This window comes from Leguminivora glycinivorella, chromosome 6 (assembly GCF_023078275.1).
Source record: "Leguminivora glycinivorella isolate SPB_JAAS2020 chromosome 6, LegGlyc_1.1, whole genome shotgun sequence".
NCBI classification, from domain to species: Eukaryota; Metazoa; Arthropoda; class Insecta; order Lepidoptera; family Tortricidae; genus Leguminivora; species Leguminivora glycinivorella.
Genome location: NC_062976.1, coordinates 17,571,370 through 17,588,439, shown reverse-complemented (window position 1 = coordinate 17,588,439; position 17,070 = coordinate 17,571,370). Strand labels below are relative to the sequence as shown.

General features: G+C 37.0%; 1 protein-coding gene across 1 annotated transcript; it reads right to left on the bottom strand.

Moving 5' to 3' along the window:
* Window positions 1-621: 621 nt before the first annotated feature.
* Window positions 622-16,823, bottom strand: LOC125227500 (ATP synthase mitochondrial F1 complex assembly factor 2). Its single transcript, XM_048131832.1, is given in 8 exon segments — window positions 622-645; window positions 782-1,082; window positions 1,085-1,127; window positions 13,830-13,945; window positions 14,362-14,542; window positions 14,940-15,050; window positions 16,392-16,585; window positions 16,677-16,823. Coding segments are annotated over 7 exon segments (825 nt in total). The 5' UTR covers window positions 16,756-16,823; the 3' UTR covers window positions 622-645; window positions 782-981.
* Between the last annotated feature and the right edge of the window lie 247 nt (window positions 16,824-17,070).

Sequence of the window (17,070 nt, the reverse complement as noted above, 5' to 3'; positions counted from 1 at the left end):
CACTAATCTCAATGGCACCAACGTCGCAAATCGTATATACAAATCATAACACACAAGTCTAATATAAATCATGAGTAGATAGCAAGTAAATATACATATATATTTATTAAACATCTATGTACAGGACACAACATATCGGTCCTCATATTCTATTATATTAATATTTACAGAAAATAGATCAAGACAAAGATATTTCTTTTCCATTATGCGTGTGCGATAAATGAAACCAGCAGTATGGCGGCTCTCGCATTGCCGCCGCTTTTCGTTAGGGTTCCGTAGTCAACTAGGAACCCTTATAGTTTCGCTATGTCTGTATGTCCGTCCGTCCGCGGATAATCTCAGTGCCTGTTAGCACTGGAAAGCTGAAATTTGGTACCAATATTATGTTTATCATCAATCACGCCGAAATCAAATCACAAGGTACAAAGTTAATTTTTCACTGGACTAGTCCATTTATTTCGTGAGCGTGCTAAAACAGTCTCAGGGTAGACTTGACTTGTAGCGTACAACATACATACATACATACATATCACGCCTGTATCCCATAAAGGGGTAGGCAGAGCACATGAAACTACTAAAGCTTCAGCGTACAAGTTTAGTTCAGCGTAGTAGTTTTGTAGCGTACAAGTGATAGATAAAGGATACCTTTTTTTTGTCTGATTTTTACTGTTGTGCTATATTTATACCTATTGTTTTTATTTTTTAGTTTCACAGTGCTTTGGTTTTACTGTTATGCTGTGTAACTTATTTGAATAATAAATAAAAATAAATAAAATAATACCTCTTACAAACTGTAGCAACCACTTTTGAAGAATTCACTAGATTCATTCACCTTCCACTTGATAAGTCCGTGTAGTCATGAGGCTAGGCGGTTTCGGGTGGGGTGGACTTAACTTGGCGAGTGCGCGTCTAGCAACCACTTTTGAAGAAATCCTAACACTATATACGTTTTCACTTGACAATTCCATGTATATCATGGGGCTAGGCGGTCTCGGGCGGGTTGGACTTGGCGCGCGCGGAGTGCGACTCGCCGGCGCCGCTGACGACGAGCAGCGCGGCCGCCAAGCGCGCCGTCAGCTCACCTGGCTCAGCTCGTGCGCCCACGGCACGCGGCCCCATCGGGACAACTGTAAACATACACAACAGTTACATTTTATCCAAAAGAGTGCAAAGTAATTTCATACAAATTTTAACTTGGATGTCCCTAGCTGACTTGAAATTTTGCGTTTCACTCGGTAGTAAACTTTGTTTTACTTTCTTGCCTTGAAACCAAGATTCCATATTTTGAACCACTTGTAAAACAAATAACTATTTTCCTTGAAATTACTTCAAACCGGATTAATTATATAGCCTCCTAAGGTAAGGCTTAGGAGGCCACTCAAATTTTAACTAAGTGCAGAATTGCAGATAATAATAGCTTATTTCGTTTGAAAATTGAACAATAAAAAACCGGCCAAGTGCGAGTCGGACTCGCCCACCGAGGGTTCCGTACCTACAAAACTATTAGGTACTTTTACGTTACTCACATAAGTCTAAAGACTGGGCTAGGCTAGAAGTATAGGTTCTCTAATGAGCATAATTGTGTTTAGCGCCACCTCTCGACGAATTCGCGAACTAATTAGCACAGTTTGCGTGAGGTCTTTTATAATGTTAACCAAATTCAACATTTTTTATTTTATTTTAAAGTAGGTGTTTTATGTAAAATTTCGTAGCTATAAATTTTAACACCTTTATTCATAAACGTACACTAAAGTTATCCAGCCGATAAAGTTCGTTTATCCCTTTCTATCACACCAATACGTCGGAAAGGGACAACCGAACTTTATCGGCTTGATAACTTAGTGTACGTTTATGAATAACGGGGTGAGTATTACCGTACTGTAAAAATGTAATGTATAGTTGTATACGGATTAATGAATTTAATATAGATAGGTAATTATTGATATGTGGCAAAACGAAGGAAATTGTTTACACCTTCGCAATAAGTATCTAATGATATTTTTTTAATTTACCATGTTACTTCACGTACCTACTTAGGTACTTATTTTAAAAACTCTGAAAATGTCTATTGAGTTTCTGTCGCAGACCACCATGTGGCTTCTGCATATTCTGCGCTGTGATAGAGTTGCCATAGTAGGTATGTATACCTATCTTATCTTATACTTTTAAACGAGCAATTCTTGTATATTTATTTATCTTATACTATTAAACGAGCAATTCTTGTATATTTATTTATTTATTTATTTATTTATTTATATATACCGACGATCTCGGAAACCGCTCTAACGATTTCGCTGAAATTTGTTTTGTGGGGGTTTTCGGGGGTGAAAAATCGATCTAGCGTAGCCTTAGATCCCGGAAAACGCGAATTTTCGAGTTTTCTTGAGTTTTTCTTTCGCATTTGTAAACGTAAAATATGGTCCTTAATTTCGCCGCGCGCGCATCGATTCCGCGTAGCTCAGTCGCACGAGGTCGGTCTAATGTACGCAGATAGATCGTAGGTGTCAGGGTTTCGAATCCCGGCCAGAAATTAAGTTTTTGTTTTTTGTCTTTTTTTTTGTTTTTGTATTTATAAGAGTTTTTTTTTATCTAAAGACGTGATATATTAAAATAGAACCGAGCGAAGCTCGGTCGCCCAGATATTTTATATATATATATATTTATTTACACTGACGATCTCGGAAACCGCTCTAACGATTTCGCAGAAATTTGTTATGTGGGGGTTTTTGGGGGTGAAAAATCGGTCTAACTTATCCTTAGGTCCCGGAAAACGCGAATTTTCGAGTTTTCATGCGTTTTTCTTCGCGCGCCATCTCGTGTGCAGTAGTTGTACTGTTAAGACAGAATTCTTTCGGACGTTTCGTGGCAGCGGCAGCGCACACTGCAGAGAGCGCACGTAAAGATAAAGATAAAGATATATTTATTTGCGAAAATGTAGTGTTAACCATAGGTGGACAGAATTAATAATGTGCGTACATTTTGCTTGAAGAAGCATGCAAAATATTCTTATAAACTAGGTACTAAATCTAATCTTTATATACAAAAGTATGTTGTACAAGCCTAGTCTACACATATTAGACATTATTAATTCAATTATTCATATTAAAATTCTGATTACTGTTAATTCATATTATTATTAAAATCCTATTATTATTATATTATTCATTCATTTACAGATGCCAAATATTCGTCTATTCTATAAAAACATTTTTCTAAACAAAATTTATACAATTTACATTTAAATTCGGGCATGTCAGAGTTCCTTATATCTAGGGGTAGATGATTAAATATTTTAATTGTCATGCATAGTATGTTATTTGAAAAAAAAGCTGTCTTAGAGAGATAGGGATAACATAAATCAGAGCCGTGTCTAGATTGATAAATTGTGGTTGATGCCTTATTTTTGAATGAATTTATGTTCAATTTGACAAAGAGACTAATCTCATAAATATATAATGATGGCAATGTCAACACTTTTAACTCGTGGAAGAGAGGTCGACAGGGTTCTAGTTGATGCACACCACATATAGCTCGTATACATTTCTTTTGTAGCAGAAATACCTTTTGCATATTGCTACAGTTACCCCAAAGTACTATGCCATAACGCAAATTGGACATTACGTGCCCGTTGAAGGCTAATAATGCAGTTTTTTGTGACGATATTTGAGAGATCCTTCGCAGGGCAAATATAAACCTGTTCAACTTGTCAATGAGCATTTCGGTGTGTTCTTTCCAGTTTGTGTGGCAATCTAAAATAATACCCAGGAAACGAATTGATGACACACCCTCTATTGTATGACCGTCGTAATTTATATTGATATTCTTTGGTTTTCCTTGCGGTGCATAAAATTCCATAAATTTTGTCTTAAGGAGGTTAACCTTTAAATTATTATTAATTAACCATACATTTACATCCTCAAAAACTCTGTTAATGACTGTTTCATAATTTTGAGTGTCCTTTCCCTGTATCACTATAGAACAGTCGTCGGCAAAGAGCGTCATTTTATGGTTGGTAAGAGAGGGCATGTCTGGCAAGTCGTTAATGTAAACGAGAAAAAGCAATGGTCCAAGAACACTGCCTTGAGGGACACCAGTTGTAACATTAATATAATCCGATCTATATTTAATTAGCATTTTTGTGGTATCGTCATATTTGGGTATTTCCGTACATTGCAGACGTTGGTTTAAGTATGTCCTTATCCATTCATAACAGTTCCCTCGTATACCATAATGATATAATTTTGTTAGCAAAATGTCATGGCTCACCCTGTCAAAAGCCTTTGACATGTCCATAAAAATGCCTGTGACAGGTGTTCTGTTATTCCTACAATTTAAAATATTTGTCATGAAGTCCAATACAGCTAATGTAGTAGATTTATCTTTGCGGAAACCAAATTGATCTTTGGATAAGATATTATATTTTTCCATAAAGTCTGATATCCTCTTATGGATAATCTTTTCAAAGATTTTTGATATCACTGGTATTAGCGCTATGGGTCTATAATTTAATGGATCGGTTATATCTCCTTTTTTCAGTAAAGGTTTGATAATTGTAAGTTTAAGCTTATCAGGAAAGATGCCTTCAGCCATAGACAAGTTTATCAGGTGACTTAAAACAAAAGCGAACACTGAGGAGTTCTCTTTTATGATTGACGTGGGTAGCTCGTCATAGCCAGCTGCTTTGGAGTTTTTTAACGTCATTATTACTCTTGCAATCTCAGCCGGGCATGTCGGGTGTAAGTATATAGTAGAGTCCAGGTTGTGCAATTTATATTGATATTTAGTTTTGTTACCATTTATTGAATCTGATACCGTAGTGAATTGATGGTTTAGTTTAGTTGCCATTTCTTGTGCGTTAGTAATTTTTTGGTCCTCGAAAGTCATACTATCAGTGAAATGACTCGGTTGACGCTTGCCTATGTGACTATTTATAATTGACCAAGAAGCTTTCCCTATATTATCTGACTTGTATATGTAGTTATGGTTCTGTAACCTATGAGACTTTTTAATACATTTTTTTAGCAAAGCTGAGTATTTTTTATAATGTTCTTTATGAATTTGTTCTGATGAATGTATGCATTTAAAATATAGCTTTCGCTTTGTTCTTATAGCTTTCTTTAATCCGGCAGTAATCCACTTTGGCTTACAGTTAGCATTAACTCTTACTTTTTTTAAAGGAAAACACAGATTAAAAAATAGACTAATTGTGTCATGAAATTCATTGAAAGCAAAGTTAGTATTATTACTGCAAGAGATTATATCCGAAAATGATAAACTTTGTACAGCATTCTGAAACTTTTTACGATGATCTGAGCTGAAATCCCTTTTCCATTCATACCAGAATTTCACATAATTTAGACATTTTACTGGGACTGATATTGTCTGTGCTTTGTGATCTGAGAGGCACAAGTTGAGTACATTACATTTAACTGTAGTTTTAAAATTAGTAGCAATGTTGTCGATGCATGTGCTAGAAGTACCTGTGACGCGTGTTGGTTCATTAATTTGTAATTTGAAATTATAATTTTGCAATACTCTCTCAAATTCTGTATTTATAGAATTTGTTTTTAAATTATCTATATTGTAGTCACCGCATAAAATTATACGTCTAGAATGTTTTTGTGACTTTGTGAGAGTATATAATAACTTGTGAAGTTTTTCAAAAAACAAATCTAAGTCTGCACCTGGTATTCGATAAATACATATAATTGCAATGTTATGCGATGGTATGTTAACACCACAACATTCAAATACCTTTTCAACACACAAGTCTTTTATCCAAAGTAAAGGGTTGCATTCTATATTATCCCGGAGTAAAATACACGTCCCGCCTCTACTCATTTTTTTACGACAATAGCAAGCTGCCATTTTGAAACCATTTAGCATCAAATTACACTCATTGTTTAATTGCATAAAATGTTCAGTGAGACATAACGCACTTATGTAATTATTATTATTAGCTAAACTTTGCAATGACAACTCAATGACATCTAGTTTTCCGAGAGCACCTGCAATATTTTGATGCATGATATTAAAAAAAGAGTTTGCATCGATCTATCTCTATTGTCTATTTATTGAACTTTTCCGTGGGACTTAATCAGTAGTAGATCTGTATAAGAATATCTTTTGGTATTTATACATACATACATACAATCACGCCTATATCCCATGAAGGGGTAGGCAGAGCACATGAAACTACTCAAGTTTCAGTGCCACTCTTGGCAAATAAGGGGTTGAATGAAAACAAAACTGTGACATTGTAGTGACAGGTTGCCAGCCTCTCGCCTACGCCACAATTTAACCCATATCCCATAGTCGCCTTCTACGACACCCACGGGAAGAAAGGGGGTGGTGAAATTTGGTATTTATTTTATTCAATATGTCTATTTAATTAAGTATTATTAGCCATTCCACCCGCGGACATCGCTTAAAAAACCTCGCGACGTAAAGTAACAATAGAAAGTGCGAACGTGCATTCCGTGAGAATGTGCGCCACCCCTGAGTAGGCCGCGAACTCGCGGCCACAGCTCGCGGCCGCCAGGATATACTTGTAGCGCGGCGATAGGATAGCGGAGTGAGCCGCCCCTGGCGGCGCCAGCGGACGCGTCTGTGTGCGTGAGCTAGGTATGCATACAACTACAACTGCTGTAGGCACCGCCCCCCCCTCAGCGCGTCCTCTGCGGCGCGGCGATAATCACCTAGCCCTAAGGCCCTGGTTTCTCTGGCCCGTCACACGCGCCCGGCGGCGTTAGGAATGTTTGGATGTGAGCCGTATGTGCCGCTGTGCCACACGCTGTCGGTCGCGGGTGCGTGGGTTTTCTGACCCTTGGTCACCCGTCGTCGGCGACGGAACTCAGAAGCTCTGGTAGACTGATTTTTGAACTGTTGTGTTGTGCTCTGATCAAAATGAATGTAAAAATACTTACATTGTAATTCTTAGAGGAAGAAGATTATACGCGACTTAATCCGTTTCCATATAAATATTGATATTACCCAAAAAAAGAGACAGTCAAACGATATTTTTGTATGAAACCGGCAAAAAGAAAGTAAAATTTTTAACTTGGTACTCAAACACTTTCATTGTAGTAAAGAAAAATTTACATCATATATTCGATTAAGTATATCGAAAACAGTTCACAGAAGTACAATTCATCCATTGAATTACTATGTACTAACATACTAGAAATTACACCCCAAACAAAGTCTGTGCTCCGGCCGGCAGCGCGCGGCGCATGCGTGGGGAGGTACCGTGTCATAGAGTAAGACTTGACCAATGACCACCTAGACGCGACACTCTTAGTGTAGACCTTTTTTATACTTTTTGTAAAATACTAACCCCCTTATTCATAAACGCACACTAAAGTTATCAAGCCGATAAAGTTCGTTTGTCCCTTTTCGGCGTATTGGTGTGACAGAAAGGGACAAACAAACTTTATCGGTTTGATAACTTTAGTGAACGTTTATGAATAAGGGGGTAAGTAGTTTAATTTTAGCACTATCATACATTGTGCTATGTTTAAGTTCTACTAAGTGAAACAAAAATACATTATTGATTTTTTTTCATATCACCTACTTTAATTGCCCTTGAAGAAAATCATAGGTTATTATTGTATGAAAATATCGATTACAACTCGTGTTAGAACTGTGTAGTATTCATAAGTATAACGTGAAATAAATTTAACATTTCTCTTTTATATATTACAAACAGAATATAATCACAATTACTATACTTCATTACCTACATGTCAAGTCTGTGCGATTATGATGCGATTAATCTATGATTTCGTTCAACAAAATGGCAGCGATAGCTTCGCGTTTGAGGAGCGCGTCCCTTCATTGAAATAATTACTTAAATAAAGATCGATTAACATAGCGTGTATACTAACCGATGAAATGTGCCACGTCAGTTTTATTCGATTTTCTCGTATGGCTTAAACAGCATCTTGTTGCGCAGGAAGGCATTTTTACATTTTATTTGTGTGCAGGCAGAAACATAAGTCCAATGGACTTATGTTTGTAGCGCAAACGTTTTGCTCGCAGTGTCCTCTCTAGTATTACCTCAATGAGTTCATCATTATCTTTAGTGAAGTCAGTCATTTTCCATATCAAGACGCCACCCGCCGTCCGTTGCTATTGTACAAAACGAATACAGACCGTCGCGTGCGGCGTGTGACCTTCGCCCGTCGAACCACCCGCCACCGGCGACGTTTCAAAGAAACCACCCTCAAACATTTTCGAACAAAACATTCGAACGTCGTCAGTCGCGGACCCGCGTAAAAAACCACAACACGTTCTATGAACATTGGTCAAGTGCGAGTCGGTTTTCGACTTTTCCATACAAAGAACTCATGAGCGCCTGAACGACTGTGATGGCAAAGTTAACTTTTCGCACTTTCAAGACTTTACGTATATATCTCGGAAACGATAAGAGATAGAGCAAATGGACTTCAGATTTGGGCTGTCGTTGCCACAAATTCTATGTTTTCGTCAACAGAGACCTTTTTTGGACCGATTTGAACAAAATTTTGCTCAGTCCACTTACAAACGGTCTTAAGCGCCTCCTTTTTAGTAGGAACTTAAGTCATTTTGGCAAATGAAAAAAAAATTGAACAATTTCTAAAAAAAAAAAAAGACAGAAATGAATTTCTTTCTACCTGTCCATCACGCTTACAAAATTTTAAGACGTTTAGTAACTGCTTGCAGCGTCAGTGAGTGAAAATCTTAATTTGAGTTTTTTTCTCGTAAGTCCGACTTACGCTTGACTGTAGATTTCTAATAGGTTTTCCTGTAATCTACAGGTAGAGGGCTATCTCGTGTATTTTTTTGAAAATTTTACGCTAAGTAGTTTCGGAGATAAGGGGGGAATGGTCATTTTTTGTCTATTTTCTTAAATTACTTCTAAAGTACCAAAATTAAAAATTAAAAAAAAATATATTTCAAATGCTCATAAAATGCTCTTTCATTTGATATATAACACAATATAGTTTTAATAACTTTGATTTTTAATTTTCAAGTTTACCCCCAAAAGTGACCCCTATGATTAAATTTCATTTAATTAAATTACATGTCCGTCTTTGGGCCACAGGTTTACATATGTGTACCAAATTTCAAGTAAATCGGTCCAGTAGTTTCGGAGAAATCGGCTGTAACAGAGGGACAGACAGACACACGAGTGATCCTATAAGGGTTCCGTTTTTCCTCTTTGAGGTACGGAACCCTAAAAAACAATAGATATGATTTGAATTTAATTAATTGAACAAGTACTTAGCCTTAGGAGAATGGAATAGAATCAAGCTAATGCCGGTTACACTTAACCTCTCACCTTCTCACTGGTCTAATATTTGCTGAATTTTATTGTATGAGAAGATTGAGAAGTTTCATAGTTCATTCTTCAGTAATGTTGATCAATGTGACTTAACGGTTTTCAAACAGCTTTTATTTAACTTTTCCTCTTAGTATTTATGTATGCATACTGCAGTCTCTATATAAAATGTGTCTTAAGGTCAGTGCGGGCAAGACTGGCATACTTTATTTGAAATAAAGTTTGAGTGGATAAAACTAGACTATTAAAGTAGTCTGGAGTGATCCGCATGGTCCTATGGGCTAGCAAATTTTATATTCTACACAGCTTTTATAATACTTTGGTGAATTAAAATAAACTTATGTGATAAAAATCACTTTTCTTAAGGCTCGGCGGGTTGACCGTCCCCACGCGTTGAGTACGGAAAGACCGTCTAGTGCTCGTTGTCGCGTAATTTCATATGGAAATAAGTATCAAAATCATGTTCATTGTTATATTATTTAATAACAGGGAGTAATGTGATCACAGATGTCATATATACCATAGATCAAGCAAACGTATCTACTTAGCGTGTCAAATGAATTCAGTGAAATCCACTGAGTTGTCCGTCTTTAATCGCAGCATGCAGCTTTCGGGCGTCAATTTTTGTAAGTTGAAGTCAATCAAAACATAAAAAAATTGGTTGTCTGTAAAGTCGGTTTACGGACGGTAGTTTAACGTGATAACGTCAAACATTACAGTAGTATAGACAGGGGCGGTCAGAGTATAGCAAAAGGGGCCCGATTCTGGGACTTTTTTCACGTTTTTTTATTTATTTATTTATTTATTAAAAATACACAAAAGTTAACAGTATTTCACCAAAGCACTTATGTGGTAATATAATTATGTACATGTTAAATTGAGATAAATAAAAGCAAACACACTTAAAAGTTAAACTATGGTTATTACATTAATCACCTAAGGAGGGTAGAGTCTATGAACCTTAACAGTTTTCTGTAAAACACACCAACACTATCAGCAAATATGTCAATATCGTCTGTCTCCAACATGATGCGGTTAAGAGCAGCTCGGGCTCGAGCGGTGCGCCGGCCGCCGCGAACAGGCGCCGCCGCCGCCGCGCCGGCACCGCGCCCGGCATGCCAACCACCACATTCGCTCTTGGCACTTGCAGCCCCATTCTCTCAAGCACGGATGCGTCATCTACTCTATGGTGAAACAGTTGGCGGTAATGCATAATATGCAGCGGTTTCCGTCTGGTTTCTAGAGTTTGAAGACCAACCATTCCTGTTACGAATAGAGATGGATACATATATGGGTAATATCCGTACAGTCGTTTGTAAATGTGCCTACAGAACTTCCTCTGCACTCTTTCTAGCATAGTGTTTTGTTCTTATTAGAAAGAATGCATTAAAATAAGCATCTTTTATAAATTAAAGTTTTTTTAAAACCTACTAATTTAGGAGTTAGAGTGGTGCAAAGTTGCAAAATTTTCCCGTAGCATTACTAAGCCGCCAGAGACAGAAAGCGATATCGACGGAGCCCCGCTTATTACAGAAACTGCACAGAATAGGAGCCTTCGGCCGTTTGAAGATACCTAACGAACCTAACTTATACCTATATAAAAGTCGTCATTTTGTATCCTAGACCGTTTGCGAGACACGCGTTAATTTTATTAAAGTGCTAGTGCCATTTACTAATCTTAGAACCCTAATATTCGCAGCTGTGGTGCTTTACTCAGGCCACACGCTACAACCATACCGACTTTTGTGTCAAAATGACAGTCAGCAATGTCAGATTCCACATTGGTCATTAATTTTGGAATCAGCACCCCCTAAAACCTATTTTACGACACCCATGATGACTTTTGTGTCAAAGTGACAGTCAGCAATGTCAGATTCCACATTGTTCATTAATTTTGGAATCAGCACCCTCTAAAACCCATTTTACGACACCCGTGACGACTTTTGTGTCAAAGTGACAGTCAGCAATGTCAGATTCCAAATTGGTTATTAATTTTGGAATCAGCACCCCCTAAAACCTATTTTACGACACCCATGACGACTTTTGTGTCAAAGTGACAGTCAGCAATGTCAGATTCCACATTGTTCATTAATTTTGGAATCAGCACTCCCTAAAACCTATTTTACGACACCCATGACGACTTTTGTGTCAAAGTGACAGTCAGCAATGTCAGATTCCACATTGGTCATTAATTTTGTAATCAGCACCCCCTAAAACCTATTTTACGACACCCATGACGACTTTTGTGTCAAAGTGACAGTCAGCAATGTCAGATTCCACATTGTTCATTAATTTTGGAATCAGCACTCCCTAAAACCTATTTTACGACACCCATGACGACTTTTGTGTCAAAGTGACAGTCAGCAATGTCAGATTCCAAATTGGTCATTAATTTTAGAATCAGCACCCCCTAAAACCTATTTTACGACACCCATGACGACTTTTGTGTCAAAGTGACAGTCAGCAATGTCAGATTCCACATTGTTCATTAATTTTGGAATCAGCACTCCCTAAAACCTATTTTACGACACCCATGACGACTTTTGTGTCAAAGTGACAGTCAGCAATGTCAGATTCCACATTGGTCATTAATTTTGTAATCAGCACCCCCTAAAACCTATTTTACGACACCCATGACGACTTTTGTGTCAAAGTGACAGTCAGCAATGTCAGATTCCACATTGTTCATTAATTTTGGAATCAGCACTCCCTAAAACCTATTTTACGACACCCATGACGACTTTTGTGTCAAAGTGACAGTCAGCAATGTCAGATTCCAAATTGGTCATTAATTTTGGAATCAGCACCCCCTAAAACCTATTTTACGACACCCATGACGACTTTTGTGTCAAAGTGACAGTCAGCAATGTCAGATTCCACATTGTTCATTAATTTTGGAATCAGCACTCCCTAAAACCTATTTTGCGACACCCATGACGACTTTTGTGTCAAAGTGACAGTCAGCAATGTCAGATTCCACATTGGTCATTCATTTTGGAATCAGCACCCCCTAAAACCTATTTTACGACACCCATGACGACTTTTGTGTCAAAGTGACAGTCAGCAATGTCAGATTCCAAATTGGTCATTAATTTTGGAATCAGCACCCCTAAAACCTATTTTACGACACCCATGATGACTTTTGTGTCAAAGTGACAGTCAGCAATCTGAGGTACTACATATTTGTAATCTGAAAGTAATCAAGTCAATAATTTCAGTTATTTTGAATCGACTATGATTACGAATTATTGGTAATAGTAATTATTGTATAGATGATTAGTGATTCCTTTATATGTAATGGTAATTTACCGTTTCACTTGATTACATTACAAGTAATCTGACACCCAGTAGTGGATTACAAAGTAAAATCAAGTAATCGTGTAATCCGGAATCGATTACGATTTGCCCATCTCTGCGGCGCTGCTGCAAGTTTTGAGACAGAAGTATATGCTAGAAAGAGATGCAGATATTTGCCACTCATTCTTACCTATAGTTGCGTCTCAAAACTTGCTGGTCTAAACTCAGCTTAACGAGAACAACACACGGGCGCGCCATCTGTCCCAGCTGTGGTGCTTTACTTAGGCCACACGCTATAACCATACCGAGCGCATCGATCAGCCGCTTAGTTCCAACGCGCGCCAATAGATGGCGCAAAAACTATATTGCGAAACGGGACAATGACGTCATCTTTTTCGTGCATGCTGCCCGTAGTAACGAGTTATTAGACGTTATCACGTCAAAAATGCCTCGTTACGTGATATTCAATTGCAACAACACAAAAATTATGAACAATCAAGAGTCTGAGACATATTTAAAATTACAGGCAAGAAACAACTTCAGTACAAAATTTGACACGCTCGGCCCCTATACAAATAGATGAACTTGTTTCTTCTATATAAATAAAGTTCTGTGAATGTGATAGATATTAAAACAAATGACGTTGATATTTTCAACATAACAGCATTTTTCTATTTATAAGGCAAGACCGTATATATGTCCCGTAAAATGAGGTTGATAACCTTCTTTTTTCAGGTCCAGACAAAAGCAAAGCCGAAACTTATAATTAAAATTAACCTACAACACCCGTTTAATCTCGACTTATTTCTCATAAAGCCTAAAAAACGTGCCTTACTCTTATATGCCGGTCTTTCCGACTAGGCACAATTTCGAAGTTACATATTTCAGAACATAAAACAATAAATTGAACGCGTTTTAAGAGCATTAATTGTACTAGGAAGGAAGAACGATTATTAAATTAACACGTTACATACATAATGCATAAATATTCCAACTGCTTCTATTTTATTTTAATTTTTTGCGTAACCTTGTTGAACTCGATGGTCGAGTTCGAAACACGAATCAAGTTTTTTGTTAACTAGTGTTCGTCCTAGGGATATCTATTGAAGACCAATGGATTAAGGATGAAAAACTGGTATACCTTCGTTATTTTTTTATCATTTCATGTGTTTGGAAATATTTCACTCAATTTTCTCTTAACTACAATTACCTGGTACTCTTCTTCGAGGCGAGACAGTAACACTGCCTCATTCGGCTCTATATGGCGCTCCACGCACGCTATCATCAGCAACGGGGACTTCAGCGCTTCCATACCGAAACAAATAGCTACAACAATGATATAATATTTCAATTCATTATTGTCGCAAATATAAATTGACTGTAATAGCCTCGTAACGCCCAACGCCCACCGTACAAAAACTTTTTTGCTAGGAAATTGTGATTCTAGTTGTACTTGAAATTGAGTTGAGATTCATTTGTTCGAAAAATTAAAAAAAAAAAGAAATGCTACTTTATTTGTTTACACGAAAGTTTAAATTCCATTGAAACCAAATGTCATCTCAATGTACATTGGGCCGATTGGGCGGCAAGAGGATAGACAGTAAACCCAAAATGCAAGCTCACAGTTTAACAGCTAAAGCAGATGGCTCTGTATTAGTTTATATGTATGTTATTAAGTTGACGCTGACGATTTAAAGGCACCAGTATCAAGTGTGGGATGGCCCCTATAGTAAAATACATACCATTAAGTGCAGGGAAGTCAAATGACAGGAAATATCGTGCCAGGACTGCCCGGGTCTCGGTAGCTACAGGAGGCAGTGACAAACCCTTGGATGTCTCTTGGGTAACATTGAATCTCTTTTGAAACCATTCTAGTACTGGTGTCCATTTTTCTGCTTGCAGTGCTCTTAATTCGTCTTCTTCCTAAAATAATCAAAGATAGTTTAATTTAATGCAGATGTAAATAAGATTACTCTTCTATTCTATCTATGGAGAGTTCCATAGAAGACTTAATAGAAAGTTCTGCTATAACATTTGACTTTGTGATTTTTTTTTAAATAATTTTAAATTTCTCAAGCAGTTCAATATTAGAGTTGTGCCATTCCCGAGAATATTCTCCCGTTTGTATGGGTAATGTTCTATCACGAAAACGGCACAACTATACTAAATGTGCATCAATGAAATTTAAGAATTAAGGAATGCAGTCAGAGGGTGTGGCACTCAGTTTGCCTGTTGTACATTAAGTATATATTTCTTTTGTGCAATAATAGAACACAAGAACCATTTCTCTTAGTAAAATGTAAATACTAAATGACTTTACCTCTGAATGAAACAGGAGTGTGTCTGTAGGCAGGAAGTCGAGTAAGTAGCTGGCAATGTCATGTGAAGTCAACTTCCCAGGGTTGTCTATGGCTGTGTTGCATAAAGCTGTCTAAAAGAAAGTACAATTATTATTCATGTTTGTATTCATAAACATGCTACTAATGAAACTTCTGCTGACAACTGGATACAGGCTTTATCAGTTACTACAACTGCCTGCCTGCTTTATAAATAATAATAATCCCTTGCTTTTAGATTAAATTGTTCGAAAGGGCCTCTGCACCCGGTCTGGGAGTCCATGGTTCCGAGATAGGGAAAAAACACACAAATAATAATAATCTCAATTCTTGTATATCTTTAACTGTTTGACAAGAACAAATGTCTGAGACTTGACTTTGCTCTGCCATCCAGCCACCAAGATCGCAACCATAATCAGTGAAATTTTCCATTGTATAGGCCAGTGGGACCTGTTACTCTTCTTCTGTTTTAATAATCTTCTTTTTGTAAGAAAGGATCAAAATATTGTCAAGTTGTTGTCAAGCTATAAATAAAAAATATTAATGAACTTGCCTTAACTTTTAAGAATTTACGAAAATAATTACAATAATAAAATCACCTTCAATAGCAATTGTGAACAATGTAAACAAACCCTTCAATGAAAATGCAATATCCATATTTTAGCATCTTATATTATGTTAATGGTTTAGGATCATAATGTGATATGAATTTATTGCAGAATGAGATGAGATAATGGATATTTTAAGATATTTTGAATACAAGGTTTGTTTACACTGTATGCATTCTGTTGATGGTGATTTTACAATGTAGGTACAATATTGATGTTAACAAGTTGTTTTAGACCTTATTCGGATTGGCACAAGCATGTATCATGGGAGAGTCTATAAAAAAGCTCAGCAATCTTAAGAGGATACGGCAGTGAAAATGTTAAAATGGAAAGGAGCCTCCCTTTCAACTTGGGAATTTTAGTTAAATATACAAGTGTTATTAACTAGATTTATCGAAAAAAAATGTCCATTAAGAACAACTCAGTCAAAAGATATTTCAAAAAAATCTTTAAAATCGAGCTTGCGCTCTCGACTCTTACCTCCTTCAAAACTTAATCAATCGGAACGAAAATTGAGAATCTGAATAACAATGAAATAATCTATGTCTGACCATTTAGCTTTTTTGGTTAATTGTTACCAATCTTGAGTACTAGTATCACACCTTTTTTTGCACCACAATGAAAAAGGCCGTTTTTGGAAATTTTGATTGGCTCTAGTCTTTAAAAAGCAGAATATCAAAAAAATCAAAACGGTCCGACACAGATAAAAATAATAACAATCTGTGTTGAAAAAAATCATTGCTCTATCTTCAAAAACCAGGGAGGAAATAGTCGAGAGCGTTTGTATGGAGAATTGACCCCTGCCGTATCGTCTTAAGGGAGAATTACCAAGTGCATAGTGGGCTGTGTGATGTGTTCCACTTGCGCATCCCACTCGGCGGCAATGGCGCGCGCCAGTGGCTCGCTGCTCACCGACAGCACGCGGCCGTTCGGCGTCTTCAGCCGTCGATGGTCCAGCGTTACCTCCCACTTACTGTCGCTTTGGACGATGCCAGTGTTCCGGTAAAACCTCTTGCGAGTCACTAAAACATCAAATCAAATTATACACAATCTCACATAATCATAATATTATACATTAATCAGTCAGCCTAATTTAAAAACTAAAATTCTAACCGTAATGTTGCCGAGGGAAGAAGTCTGTTAGTCGCGCTCTAATTAAACTAGAGAATGACTTTGTTGTAACCGCCTGCATTTTCAAAACAACTTGTTAATACTTTTTCTGGGATTATTTCTGTAACTCATTTAATTATTTGAACATTTCTTTATTCGTACTGTACGGTAAGAAAGGGTATAGCAATGTGAAATGTGAATGAATGTGACAATTGTGACATGGTGGTGACATGACATAAGTGATGGACTTTGACAGCTATTTATTGAATCGTTCCAATTTGTGCCAAACTAACAAAAGCTATTTTCCCAATGAACTAAACAAGCAGACTGAATATCGAAATAAACAAAAATCTTTATTATAATCATGACATTCATGAACTAATGGAACAAATTTGGA